Genomic DNA, 14,647 nt, shown 5'->3' with positions numbered 1-14,647 from the left:
TTCTTTCCAGGACTTCACTACTTGCATTCATTCCATCACTTGTTTCCTAAGTGCCTCCACACGGTCTCCCGCCGTGTGTTGCACATGTTGAACTGGAAGAGTTGAGTTTGCATGCATTGACTGCTCGACTTTTTCATGGCTGGGTCCCAGGATTTTGATTGCATTCTCCTATAAATCCAGGAATGTTTCCTCAGGAGCTTGTCTCCTTAACAGCTTCAGTTGAGACTTGGCTGCTTCCTCCATTACTCCTTCAATAAACTGATCGATTTAAGGTTTTATCCACTTCCCGAATTTCCTTGGTGTCCGCCTGTTGGATGGCTTTTAATACCTCTTGCAGACTGAGAGCGAAGTCTCTTAAAGATTCGCTGTGTTGTTGCGTTCTTGCATAAAACCGGGTTTTTAGTTCAGAGATTGTCTTGATCTCAAATATTTTGGTTAACCTTTCAAAGATTTATTACACAGTCTTTTCAGGGTCAGGCCATGAATTAACTTCTCTCAAAGCGGGCCCCTTCAATTGTCCTTTTAAGACTTCTACCTTTTGGCTCTCTGTAAGGGAGTATAACGTAAACATGGTTTTCATCTTTGCTTTAAACGCCTTCAAGTTCTCTGTCTCCTTTTTGCCGCCTCCCCTGAATAACATGGTAGCCAGGGTGCTCCAAAGTAATACGGCATATTGTTTGGAGACAGAATTTTAGCTCCCTCCTGGGTACCGCTGCAGCTCGGGGTCTGTGGTGCTTTGATCCATAGCTGGTGGGGATTGACTTGCCTGTAATCTCAGATCCAGTTCGTAGACGCCAAGTTAAGTATGTAACCACGGTCCGAAGGTGTGTTATAATCTAAACCGCAGCTGACGATCTTAAGGTATTTTGTCACTATCCGCACACCGTGACAGAGAGGCAAGTGTATGCTGGTCGGAGCTGGCATAAAACAGTCAATAATAAACCCGCCTTTGTAGTAAGAAGCACACAGGTATATAAGTTTTAACAGGCACTGCTGGGCGGAGCTTGCATAAACAGTCAATAATGAGCCCGGCTTTGTAATACCATAGCAGACAGGTGAATTAAACAGGCATTCACAACAGATATAACCGCCGTCTGCATCAATAAAAGCATTAGGTATGACTTCAATGTACTACGTTAACACGTTTCACACTTAGAGACACTACCACAGCAGTAAACCGTCGGCTCTATATTCCTAGCATAACAACATTAACACAACATTACTTCCTTTTATAGTAACGCATTTATCATTGATCACAACACAAATACATTACATAGACAATAAGGCATCGATCCCTCGGGAAAAGGATTTCCAAATTCTCTTCTTCTCCCTAAAAGGGGTTTGTACCAGTGCAGCCTTTTTCCCTAACTAAAACTCTGATGGGGTTCCTGTGGTGAGGGGAGCCTACCCCCTAATAATTGATACATTCTCCAATTGCAAAGTGGTGCAGTGGAAGGGGTTAAGCCGGGGCAAAGAGGAATAAGGGGAGCCTACCCCCTATATTAGCTAAACTTGCAGGTCACTGAGGTGAGAGGACATAAGACAAATGAGGGGAGCCTACCCCCTTTTCAATTGTCCCCATTATGCAGAGTGCTGGCAGCGTAAGGGCATTAACAGGGGCAGAGTACCGCAGCAAAAGGGGATAGGAGAGTCTCATCCTTGTTGCGGCTCTTCCACCACCTCCGACCAGACTCCAGGACCTTCGGTGCCACTGGGTATGTTAGGCACCGCACCAGGCATGCACCCTTGAACCAATGTCCGAGATGTTCCGGGGGTCTTCTGTATCCTGTCCACGCCGTTCTCTCCAGCCAGACAGGGGGTCCTTGGGAGGGCTTGCTTCCAGGGGTCGCCCTCCACGGAGCCCGATCCTCCGTCCGTGACGTCTGCGCCTCTCCCACTGGTTCCAGTGGCGTCGATGGTGTGGTCCGCTGTCTTCTCTTCTCCGGGTCTGTCACCTGCCTCAGCGGGTTCTCGTCCTTGCTGTTCACGCCATCCTCTTTCTCTCTCCAGAGCTTCCCTTCTCGCGCTGTGAGGCTCCTAATAAAGGTCCGGGACTCTCGGCACCACCTCCGTACTCTTCCGGCACTGGTTCCCCTTAACCCAGCAACAGCCCACCCCTTGCTATTCTACCGTACAGCCCAGGGGGCCAATCCGTGGGGGCCCAGTTTCCCGGGCTCCGTTTTTGTTGGGCAAAGGGCTGAATTATAGAAGGCAGTGGCGCCAAACTCTCCCTGGGTAAGCTGACAGGGGCAACAGAAGTTCAGCCCAGGTTGTTCTTATGGGCTTTATGGCTTTTCCCATATGTAAGGGGACAGTTTGGACCCAGGGGACCCCGTGTATGTACCACACACACACACAAAAATTAAAAAATGTATATACATAGATGGGGGTATTACACAATTCATTGCTTATACAGTTGCAAGAAAAAGTATGTGAACCCTTTGGAATTTCCTGTATTTGTGCATAAATTGGTCAGAAATGTGTTCTGATCTTCATCAACAACAGACAAACACAATCTGCTGAAACTAATACCACACAAACAATTATATGTTCTCATGTTTTTATTTAACACACCATGTAAACATTCACAGTGCAGGGTGGACAAAGTATGTGAACCCTTGGATTTAATTACAGGTTGACCCTCCTTTGGCAGCAATAACCTCAACCAAACATTTCCTATAGTTGCATATCAGACCTGCACAATGGTCAGGGGGAATTTTGGACCATTCCGCTTTACAAAACTGTTCCAGTTCAGCAATATTCTTGGGTTGTCTAGTGTGAATCGCTCTCTTGAGGTCAGGAGTCTGACTGGGCCACTCCAGAAGGCGTATTTTCTTCTGTTGAAGCCATTCTGTTGTTGTTCTACTTCTGTGCTTTGGGTTGTTGTTCTGTTGCATCACCTATCTTCTGTTGAGCTTCAGTTGGTGGACAGATGGCCTTAAGTTCTCCTGAAAAATGTCTTGATAAACTTGGGAATTCATTTTCCATCGATGATACCAATCTGTCCAGGCCCGGAGGCAGCAATGCAGCCCCAAACCATGATGCCCCCTCCACCATACTTGACAGTTGGGATGAGGTTTTGATGTTGGTGTGCTGTGCCTTTTTTTTTTCTCCACAAACAGGGGGTCATTCCGAGTTGATCGTAGCTGTGCTAAATTTAACACAGCTACGATCATCTTCCCTGACATGCGGGGGGGACGCCCAGCACAGGGCTAGTCTGCCCCGCATGTCAGTCCGGCCTCCTGAGGCTGGCCGGGAGTTGATCGTCGCTGCCACTGGCCGCAGCGGCTGCGTGAGATGTCATGTAGCCGCCGCGGTCCGCCCCCCCCCCCCCCCCCCCAACGGTCCGGCTACAACTGCGTTGGCCGGACCGCGCCCCCTAAACAGCGGCATAATGCCACCGTCCAACCCCTCCCGCCCTGCGACCACCTCTGCCTGTCAATCAGGCAGAGGCGATCGCTACTGAACGACAGCCTTCCGCCGTCCGGCATGCGCAATTCCGACCTGATCTCTGTGCTGCGATAAACTGCAGCGAGCGATCAGGTCGGAATGACCCCCTTAGTGTTGTGTGTTTCTTCCAAACAACTCAACTTTGGTTTCATCTGTCCACAGAATATTTTGCCAGTAGTGCTGTGGAACATTCAGGTAGGTGCTCTTTTGCAAACTTCAAACGTGCAGCAATGTTCTTTTTGGACAGCAGTTGCTTCCTCCGTGGTATCCTCCCATGAACTCCTTTCTTGTTCAGTATTTTATGTATGGTAGATGCATCAAAAGAGATGTTAACATGTGCCAGAGAGTTCTGCAAGTCTTAGCTGACACTTTAGGATTCTTCTTCATCTCATTGAGCATTCTGCGCTGTGCTCTTGCAGTCATCCTTACAGGACGCCCACTCCTAGGGAGAGTAGCAACAGTGCTGAACTTTCTCCATTTATAGACAATTTGTCGTACCGTGGACTGATGAACATCAAGGCTTTTAGAGATACTTTTGTAACCCTTTCCAGCTTTATGCAAGTCGACAATTCTTAATAGTAGGTCTTCTGAGAGCTCTTTTCTGCGAGGCATGGTTCACATCAGGCAACGCTTCTTGAGAATTACAAACTCAAAACTGGTGTGTGTTTTTTATAGGTCAGGGCAGCTTTAACCAACACCTCCAATCTCGTCTCATTGATTGGACTCCAGGTTAGTTGACTCCTGACGCAAATTAGCTCTTAAAGTCATTAGCCTAGGGGTTCACATACTTTGTTCACCCTGCACTGTGAATGTTTACATGGTGTGTTCAATAAAAACACGAGAACATATAATTGTTTGTGTGAATTTGCCATTGATACTTAAGATATATGTGCTACATAGAGAAACTCCATTGAAATGAATGAGTTTATTGAAATTATGAATGGGAAAAGATCCATTTATAGGGGTTCACTACGGCTGGCCGGCGGTCGGGCTCCCGGCGACCAGCATCCCGGCGCCGGGAGCCCGACCGCCGGCTTACCGACAGCTTGGCGAGCGCAAATGAGCCCCTTGCGGGCTCGCTGCGCTCGCCACGCTACGGGCACGGCGGACCCCCACGAGGGAAAATAATTGTCGGTATTCCGGCTGTCGGGCTCCCGGCGCCGGTATACTGAGCGCCGGGAGCCCGACCGCCGGCAAACAGAAGACCACCCATTTATAGAATTCTGCATACAATACAGGTTGAGTCTCCCTTATCCAAAATGCTTGGGACCAGAGGTACTTTGGATATGGGATTTTTCCGTATTTTGGAATAATTGCATACCATAGTGAGATATCATGGTGATGGGACCTAAATCTAAGCACAGAATGCATTTATGTTACATATACACCTTATACACACAGCCTGAAGGTCATTTTAGCCAATATTTTTTAGAACTTTGTGCATTAAACAAAGTGTGTGTACATTCACACAATTCATTTATGTTTCATATACACCCTATTCACACAGCCTGAAGGTCATTTAATACAATATTTTTAATAACTTTGTGTATTAAACAAAGTTTGTGTACATTGAGACATAAAAAAACAAAGATTTTACTATCTCACTCTCACTCAAAAAAGTCCGTATTTCGGAATATTCCGTATTTCGGAATATATGGATATGGGATACTCAACCTGTAGTCTGACATTTGGACAATCTGCAAAAGCTGCCATGTTTATTCCCAGTGATTCTGATTTTATTTCTTGCTTGTATATTTCCTTTTGTCTTATTTCCCAGCAGAATTAATTGTTTTTTTATCAGTAGTGTTCAGAAGTCTTTAAATGAGTGGGGCATTCATTTCTTGACACACTTTGATTATGGGGAATGTGGAAAACATCCATTGCAAATATATCCATTACATTGTAGTCGGCTTTCAATGATGCTGGACATTAACTTTAAAGTGATGACCAGAAATAAATTAACCATTTTAATAAAAGACATCAAATGTTGGAAAAAATTGCTGCTGGTATCCTATGGGACATCTTTTATTAATACATCTGACTTTTTCGTCTGTCAACATGTCAGAGTTTTCATTAACTGGTCTGTTTGTCTAGTACCAGTGCGCACACATTCAGTGGAGTTTTTCAGTGCCCCTGTGGAAACCTGTAAATTCAGAACATTTTAATCTCACTATTTTTTTGATGTGTCTGAAACGAGTGACTTTGATTTCTCAGGACAATAAGATGTGAGAGCCGTACCATTGCCCTAGGGGTAGCACTGTTGGTGACCCATAGTATCTGCATTTGGCTTGAAGGGTCCATGGAACAAAGCCATTAGTGCTGCTGCAGAGCTGCCTGGGATGTCTCTGGGCATACAGCCTGTATAACTGTATGGAGCATACTAAGGACACTTTGGGCAGTGCTTTACTTCCTCCAGGTGCTGGTGGTCCTGCCCCCTCAGCGTGACATTTACATGTTTAGTGGTGGCCCTTTCCAAGAATTTTTGTATTTCACAAATCAGTGATTTCACTTTTCAGTAACCGAAAACTGGTAATTTTTATGTTTGTCATTAAATCAGTGATTAATGAATTGATCTATAAATCACAAAAATGTTACTTTGACTTTTATTATATGAACCAGCTTCATAGTTGTCTGTTTTGCTCCAAACCCCTACCCCCCAGGAGCTGGAACTCCAACCATATTTTCGTTAGTTGAATGCTGCAGTTCCCACATATGTATGTGTATCCCACAGATATGTATCGTAAGTTACAATAGTTTCCTGATCCTTTTAAGATGTGTGCTTGCAAATTATTATTTTTTTTATTATTACTATTAGTCTTATATGCCAGTCCAGTTGTCCCTAACATGCACATAATCCTGGCACTTCCTTTTCATTTCTATCATGTGATTGTGCGGTCGGTATTCGTTTATCCTCCCTGCAGTCGGGATGCTGGAGGTCATGTGGCAGATGCCAGAATCCTGACACTGATAAGGAGACCGGCGCCGGGACACAGACAGCCGAAATCCTGAAGGTAAGTATCAGGGTGGGAGTTAGAACCCCGGGTGGTAGTTCGGTTTAGGCAATAGGCAGGCGGTTAGGGATAAGCACTAGGAGGGGTGGTTTAGCTATACCCGCCACCCAAGGAGGGTTGAGGGGCTGTTAGTGTACTTTCTCCCCACAGGTGTCTGGTTTCTCTGTTTCGGGATGTTAGGGCCAGCATCCCGACCACTGGACTATCATACCAAACCTAATGCACGTGTGTGACTCAGCCAATGTGTGACACTGTGCTCATGTTTCTGAAAGACAGCAATGGTTTTAATTTTGTATTTTGCTGACTCAACTGAGATATTTTTGTGCATGTAACACTTAAAATAGCTGTACAACCATTTAACTAGTGTCTTTTTTTTTTTTTTACTTGCGTCAATAAATAACCCACTAACCTACATATTTATTTGTAGTCCAATATTACATAGAATTTTACCTTCATACTTGCCTGATCAGTTGATCCCAGTGCTTATTGAGTGGTGGCCAATTTGGCTGGATTCAGTATGGGATCCCGGCAGTCAAAAGGCAGACGCCAGGATCCCGGCGGTCATAAGGCCGACGCTGGAATCCCAACAGGCGGGATCCCGGCGTTGGCAACGCTTCGGCCCTGGTGGCGAGCGAAGGCATGGACCACTCCCCGAGTGGGCAATCAATGCCCCGGTAAGAATTTGGACCGCTGGATTTCCCTTGGCTGTCGGGATTTCGGCGTCTGTATCCTGGCCGGCCGGGATCCCGACAGTAGGGAAACTAACTGCTTCCCATTTGGTTATTTGTTCTCTGCCGTCTTAGACATGATTGGATGGTTATTTACAACCAGGGGTTGATGTATCAAGCAGTGAAGAAATGGACAAGTAGAGAGGTTGTCCATAGCAACCGGTCAGCGTTGAGGTATCTTTTATTAAGTACATTCTGTGAAATGATAGGTATAGCTGATTGGTGATAATGTACTGTCCCATGTTATCAGAAAGTAGAGCTACACTGTAAATGCATGGCTGCAGACTGGTGTAAGGTTTCCTTGTAGGCTGGGAGCAGGAATGAATTCCCTGCTTGCATCACAGTAACTGTTCTTGCTGTTACTGATGCCCCTTTCAGACCGTATTTTGTGGGTCGCACCCGGGAGCCGTACACGGGTGCTTTTCTGGAGCGAAACGCTCAGGCCCTTTTCACACTGATATCCCCAGCCTGGCATATTGCCGGTTGGTGACGCACGTGGAGGCGGCGTTTGGATATCAGATGATCTCCATGCGCCGCCCGCCCATACATTGTGAACGGGAAGCGGGTTGCATCGACCCGGCAACCCTATCACACCGCACAGTGACCTGGGTTGAAGCTGTATTCAACCCTGGTCGCTACCCGCTCGACCCGGGATATTTCCCCTGGCACCTTTCAGACCGCACAGCAACCCTGATTACTGGGCGCTCATGTGCATTAACCCTGGTTACAAGCTGGCGCTCTGAAAGGGGTATGAGAGACATGCAAAGTTATTAGGGTTAAAGTTTTTTTCGTTTGTTTTATAGTACACGAAATAAAAAGTGCATATGTATAGGCTACTGTAAATAGTGTCTAATGTAAATGGTGAGTTCTGATGTTAACTAGTAGAACTGTTGTTTTAGAAGGGTTAATGTACTTCCTAATAGAAATGATTGTAGTCCCTTCCTACAGATGTGTTCTCATACATGTAGCCACAGTATGCCATGTGGCGCTAGAAGGCTGACGCAAGTGACCCACGATGAATGGTGCATTATCTACTTTGCATATTTGTCACTCGACTGTACATTTTTATCGCAGTGTGATGGTACAATACCGCTTCACGAGCCTGCACTAATTAATGTAATTTGCAATAGTACTGTACTGTATGTGTGAGTCTGAGTTTTGGATTCCGGACCTTGTTCGCCAAGAATGGGTGCTAGTCCCATATCTGTAGATCTATGAACTGTATGGAAGCACTTGGAGATTATCCTTCTGCTGCTTCTATGATCACACAACTGCTCCGTGATAGCCTTATATAAATTACTGTAGGTGCATTATTCCATTTATGCTAGTCGATTAAATGGAGTATTGTATATTTATGTCTTTTCCTATTTTGTAGATAATGGAGCAATTAAAGGTCTTTCTCCTTAAGTAGATTGCATAATGGTATAGTCATGATATATTGTCTATGAATAACTGGTAATAAATAATATTGGCCCTTACTACTACATTGTTGTTACTGATGGTTTCCTTAACAACAAAACGGTACCCAAACACAGATAAGCTATTTTATTCTGTATAATTTGACATCCTTCAGTGTACATGTATTGTGCTTCACTCTTTCTAGTTGATAGTGCACCTCTTTATGGTGAACTTTGCAGCAGGTCCGACACTTTCTATGTGGAGCTTTCAGCCGATGTATCTGTTTCAGATGACCAGAAGTGCGCAGATGCTGCTCCTGATCTGGCCACGCCTGGGTCAAATCCCAGCCTTGAACACAGGAATCAAAAGCAACTTCGAGACTCTCTCTTTTCTCTCATCCAAGAAGGGCTTGAACAGACAGATAATGTCAGAGTGCTTCCCACGTGCCTTCATCAGGTATGACGTTTGTACTGTACATGATCTTCAGAGTGAATGTACGTTGGTGAGAATTTCACTGCAAGGAACTGTTGTAACTTTAAAGGGAAAGGAGACCAATATTATGAGGCAGTAAGTAGCTGCTTCCACAGGAGCACAGATTTTTTTTTCCGATAGTCAATCCAAGCCAATGATAAATGGCTATAAATACATTTAATTTTACATTTTTAATTTTGAAGCTGCATCATAGTTGATATGTTTTCATTTACATGCTGCTTGCTCTTAGGGGAGCACTGGGAGCTGCACACTGAAATGCTTCTATTCCTTTAGTCTAATGGGCCCTACACACTTAGAGATGTAACTGAACGACATGAATGTTCTCGATCATTAATGAACGAGAACTTGTTCATAACGTTCAGTGTGTAGGCACCAACGATGCACGGCCCCGCTTATGCATGCAAGCTAATATGGACAAGCTCGTCCATTTTAGCATGCATTGCTATGGAGTTGGGTGAAGTGGGGAACGAAGAAAATTCACTCCCCCGTCACTCCCAACAGCCCCTCCCACCCCCCCCCCCCCCCTCCCGCCGGGTCGCCTGTGGTCGTTGGGCACCTTGGCGGCACATCGCCGCATGTGTAGGGCTTTTGAGGCCCAAAGAAGCTTTTTCATTCATTTCCTCCAGGTACTCCCACACTCAAACATACTGGTAGGTTAATTGGCTCCCAACAGAAATGAATTAACCCTAAAGTGTAATTAAGTGTGTACACTTGGGCAGACCAGATGGACCAAGTAGTTCTTATCTACTGTCAAATTCTATGTTTCTATAGGTTCCTATACTTGGAATTTTAGATGGTTGCATGTGGGAGAACTAGTAGAAGGCTGCAACACCAGAGAGTCCATTTAATAAATAAATAAATAAATAAAAAAGGTTGGCAAAAATATGAATGCTTTGTATTGCACACAGTAAACTATATGAAATGCTGAAAGCTTGCCCTGCTGTAGCGATAACACTGTTCACTTGCAGCATTCTCGGCAATATACACAAATGCATTGACTTCTTACAGTGCTGGACAAATACTTTTGTAGGGTCATATTACAACCAGTCTTCGCATTTAGTATTCCCAAGTTCTGCATTGTAGAAACATTTTATTACTGTAGGCATAGGGGGTTATCCTATTAGCAGTGGTTATTTTTCACATGAAAATGTTTTTTATATATTTCTCATACGTCCTAGAGGATGCTGGGGTCCATTTCATGACCATGGGGTATAGACGGTTCCGCAGGAGCCATGGGCACTTTAAGATTTTTCAAGGGTGTGAACTTGCTCCTCCCTCTATACCCCTCCTCCTGACCTCAGTTTTAGAAATGTGCCCAGGCAGACTGGATGCACTCCATGGGAGCTCTACTGAGTTTCTCTGAAAAGACTCATGTTAGGTTTTTTATTTTCAGGGAGAACTACTGGCAACAGTCTCCCTGCTTCGTGGGACTGAGGGGGCAGAAGTAGGAACCAACTTCCTAAAGAGTTTCATGGCTCTGCTTCTGGCTGACAGGACACCATTAGCTCCTGAAGGGTACTGAACGCTAGCCGTGTCTAGATGCTCACTCCTACAGCGCGCCGTCACCCCCCTCACAGAGCCAGAAGTCAGAAGACAGGTGAGTGTTAGAAGATGAATCTTCAATCAAGATTGTGACGGCTGAAGGTACAGCGCGGCTGCCCATACATACACAGGCACTGCAGGGTTCAGGGGGCGGGGGCGCGCTGCCCTGGGCAGCAAATAACTGGCTAACAGGGGGCATAAGATGCCAAGGCACAGCCCTACCCCCGCCAGTATAAATATTAGGTGAAAAATCTCTGAGAGGAAACTCGCCATTGCCGGGGCGGAGCTTCCTCCTCAGTCAGCCAGCACACTGCTCAGCGCCATTTTCTCTCTCTCCTCAGCTGCAGAGACAACGCTGGTCCTCCTCCACTACTGAATACAAGTATCAGGGTGCAAAACAAGGGGGGGCACAGTGAATTCGGTGCTTTACAGAGTGTATTTACATTATAAAAAGCAGTGGGCATTTTGTGTTCACAGACATTGTGTACTGGCGCTGGGGTTGTGAACTGGCTGCTCCTAACTGTGTCCTTCTGACAGATTTTACTGTGGGTCTGTCCCCTATAAGTCCCAGAGTGTCTGTGGTGTGTGTGAGCACGAGTGTGACATGTCTGAGGTAGGGAGTTCTTCCCCTGAGGAAGCCATTTTAGGGACACAGGGTTGTAATGTGGTGGCGCTGCCGGCACACCAAGAGCCTGCATGGGTAAAAGTAATACGTGATAGTGTGCATCATATCAATAGGAGATTAGATAAATCTGAATCTCATGCAGAATGCTGGAGAAAATCTGTGGAAGATGTGATTTTTCAAGGTTCTGTTCTCCCATCCGCAGGTGACCCCTCTGGGTCACATAATAGACCAAAAAAGGGGGGCCTGGACTGCACACGCTAATACTAAAGATTTCAAGAGGTGCTATCATGCTGAGGCTTCTAATACTATGCTGGAGGAAGAGAGATGCAGATGTACACTCCTAGCACTAAGAACACTGATAGTAAAAATAATTTAAATAAACTCACAATTAAAATGGAGTATAATTGAAGCTCTTAGCACACATTTGCACAAATATGCGGGCCCATGTACCGCGGCCAGGTGACTTCATCACATGGGTCCCTAACATTCCTAATACTATCACATTATATAAATTTATACAGGACTTACCTCTAAATAGTGCCATTTCAGTGTGTGATCTGAAATGCAGGAACCTAGCTAATTAAAACACCTGAGGGTAAATGGAAGGAGTGCCAATACCAGAGGAAGGAAGCCTTGCCTTCCAGTGTACAATATATACACAAATATAGAGGAAAAAAGGGGGGCCTGGACTGCACACCCTAATACTAAAGATTTCAAGAGGTGCTATCATGCTGAGGCTTCTAATACTATGCTGGAGGAAGAGAGATGCAGATGTACACTCCTAGCACTAAGAACACTGATAGTAAAAATAATTTAATTAAACTCACAATTAAAATGGAGTATAATTGAAGTTCTTAGCACACATTTGCGCAAATATGCGGGCCCATGTACCGCGGCCAGGTGACTTCATCATCAATTTATATAATGTGATAGTATTAGTAATGTTAGGGACCCATGTGATGAAGTCACCTGGCCGCGGTACATGGGCCCGCATATTTGCGCAAATGTGTGCTAAGAACTTCAATTATACTCCATTTTAATTATGAGAGTTTATTTAAATTATTTTTACTATCAGTGTTCTTAGTGCTAGGAGTGTACATCTGCATCTCTCTTCCCTTACATAAAAGACCGTTTGCAAATATGGTAAATACTGATACCGACACAGACTCTGATTCCTGTGTCGACGATAGTGACTCCAGGGAAGTAGATCATAAATTGACGAAAAATATACAATATATGATTGTGGCTATAAGGGAAGTTTTGGAAGTTACTGAAGCCCCTCCTGTACCTCAGGAGAAAGCCTATTTCTATAAAGAAAATAAATCTAAGGTTGTTTTCCCTCCTTCCCACGAGCTAAATACTCTCTTTGAAGGGGTGTGGGTGAATCCTGAAAATAAATTTTGCATTCCCAAAAGGATTCAGATGGCTTATCCCTTTCCTTTAGAGGACAGAAAAAAATGGGAGTCACCCCCTGGTGTTACACAGTGCCCTGTCTAGATTGTCAAAGAAGGTGATTCTCCCTGCACCTGGGACGGCTTCGCTAAAGGAGTCGGCAGACTGCAAAATGGAGACTACATTAAAATTCATTTATGTTGCCAATGGTACGTTGCTCAGGCCCACAGGCCCACAATTGCTTGCGCATGGGTGAGTCGTGATATTGAAAAATGGTCAGACAACTTGTCATCAGAACAAGATTGATAAAGATGAGATACTCCTAAAGTTAGGTAATATCAAAGACGCGGCCGCATACATGCTAGAAGCGATGAAGGATATTGGACTCTTGGGTTCAACAGCCGCTACCATGGCAGTATCGGCTAGGCGGGCGTTGTGGATTCGCCAGTGGAACGCAGATGCAGATTCCAAAAAGAATATGGAGGCTCTTCCATATAAAGGTGAGTCCTTATTTGGTGATGGGCTGGATGCGTTAGTCTCGGCGGCTACCGCAGGTAAGTCGACATTTTTGCCTTATTCCCCTGCACCGGCAAAAAAGACACCTCACTCTCACATGCAGTCCTTTCTGCCCAACAAATACAAAAAGGCCAAAGGTTCCCCCTTCTTTGCAGGTAGTGGAAGGGGAAAAGGAAAGAAGTTTGCAGCGTCTCCAGGATCCCAGAAGCAGAAGTCAACCCTTTCTTCTGCCAAATCTACAGTATGACGCTGGGGCTCCCTTGCGGGAGGCCGCTCGGGTGGGAGCACGTCTCTGAAACTGTTCAGTCAAAGTTGGATACAATCTGGCCTGGACCCATGGGTTTTGCAAATAGTATCCCAGGGGTACAAGCTGGAGTTTCAAGACGTCCCCCCATGCCGATTTTTCAAATCGACCATGCCAGCTTCTCTTCCAGAAAGAGAGGCAGTAACAACGGCAATTCAAAAGTTATGTCAGGATCAGGTCATAGTCCTGGTACCCTTGTCACAACAAGGAGAGGGGTTTTATTCAAGCCTCTTTGTAGTTCCGAAGCCGGACGGCTCGGTCAGACCAATTTTAAACCTTAAAGATCTCAATCTCTACTTGAAAAGGTTCAAGTTCAAAATGGAATCACTGAGGGCAGTGATTTCCAGTCTGGAGGAAGGCAATTTCATGGTGTCTGTAGATATAAAGGATGCTTACCTGCATGTTCCCATTTATCCTCCTCACCAGGCTTATCTGAGATTCGCGGTTCAGGACTGCCATTACCAATTCCAGACGTTGCCTTTCGGTCTCTCCACGGCACCGAGGGTATTCAACAAGGTGATGGCGGAGATGATGGTCCTCCTTCGTCAAAAAGGAGTCAATATAATTCCTTATCTGGACGACCTCCTGATAAAGGCGAGGTCCAGGGAGCAGTTGCTGCAGAACATCACACTCCCTGTCCATACTCCAACAACACGGATGGATCATAAATTTTCCAAAGTCTCAGTTGGAACCGACAACGAGATTGTCTTATCTCGGGATGATACTGGACACAGAAGTTCAGAGAGTATTTCTTCCAGTGGAAAAGGCTCTGGAAATCCAGAGAATGGTCAAACAGATACTGAAACCAACCAGTGTGTCGATCCATCAGTGCATTCGGTTGTTGGGGAAGATGGTGGCGGTCTACGAGGCTATACAGTTTGGCAGATTTCATGCCAGAGTATTCCAATGGGACCTGTTGGACAAGTGGTCCGGATCCCACCTACACATGCACCGAAAGATAATCCTGTCGTCAAAAACCAGGATTTCGCTCCTGTGGTGGCTACACAGTACTCACCTTTTGGAGGGACGCAGGTTTGGGATTCAGGACTGGGTCCTGGTGACCACGGATGCAAGTTTCCGAGGCTGTGGAGCTGTCACTCAGGGGGAAAGCTTCCAAGGAAAATAGTCAAGTCAGGAAGCCTGCCTTCTCATAAACGTTCTGGAATTGAGAGCCATTTACAACGGCCTT

At 45.5% G+C, this 14,647-nt stretch overlaps 1 protein-coding gene and 1 long non-coding RNA gene across 6 annotated transcripts in view; one reads left to right on the top strand and one right to left on the bottom strand.

Moving 5' to 3' along the window:
- CNST (consortin, connexin sorting protein) overlaps nt 1-14,647 on the top strand; it is a 451,308-nt gene that overhangs the window by 180,166 nt on the left and 256,495 nt on the right. For all 5 annotated transcript variants that reach the window (XM_063917791.1, XM_063917788.1, XM_063917790.1 and 2 more), the window contains one exon: nt 8,877-9,043. In XM_063917791.1, the coding sequence (XP_063773861.1) occupies nt 8,877-9,043 (167 nt within the window). The remainder of the gene's footprint in view (nt 1-8,876; nt 9,044-14,647) is intronic.
- LOC134910122 (uncharacterized) overlaps nt 8,720-14,647 on the bottom strand; it is a 177,180-nt gene continuing 171,252 nt past the window's right edge. Inside the window, exon 3 of the long non-coding RNA XR_010176129.1 lies at nt 8,720-9,120. This is a non-coding gene — a long non-coding RNA (uncharacterized LOC134910122). The remainder of the gene's footprint in view (nt 9,121-14,647) is intronic.

The sequence above is a fragment of the Pseudophryne corroboree genome, chromosome 4, assembly GCF_028390025.1.
Source record: "Pseudophryne corroboree isolate aPseCor3 chromosome 4, aPseCor3.hap2, whole genome shotgun sequence".
In the NCBI taxonomy this organism is placed as follows: domain Eukaryota; kingdom Metazoa; phylum Chordata; class Amphibia; order Anura; family Myobatrachidae; genus Pseudophryne; species Pseudophryne corroboree.
The sequence above is the reverse complement of the archived record's forward strand: the minus strand, read 5'-3'. Positions and strand labels throughout refer to the sequence as shown.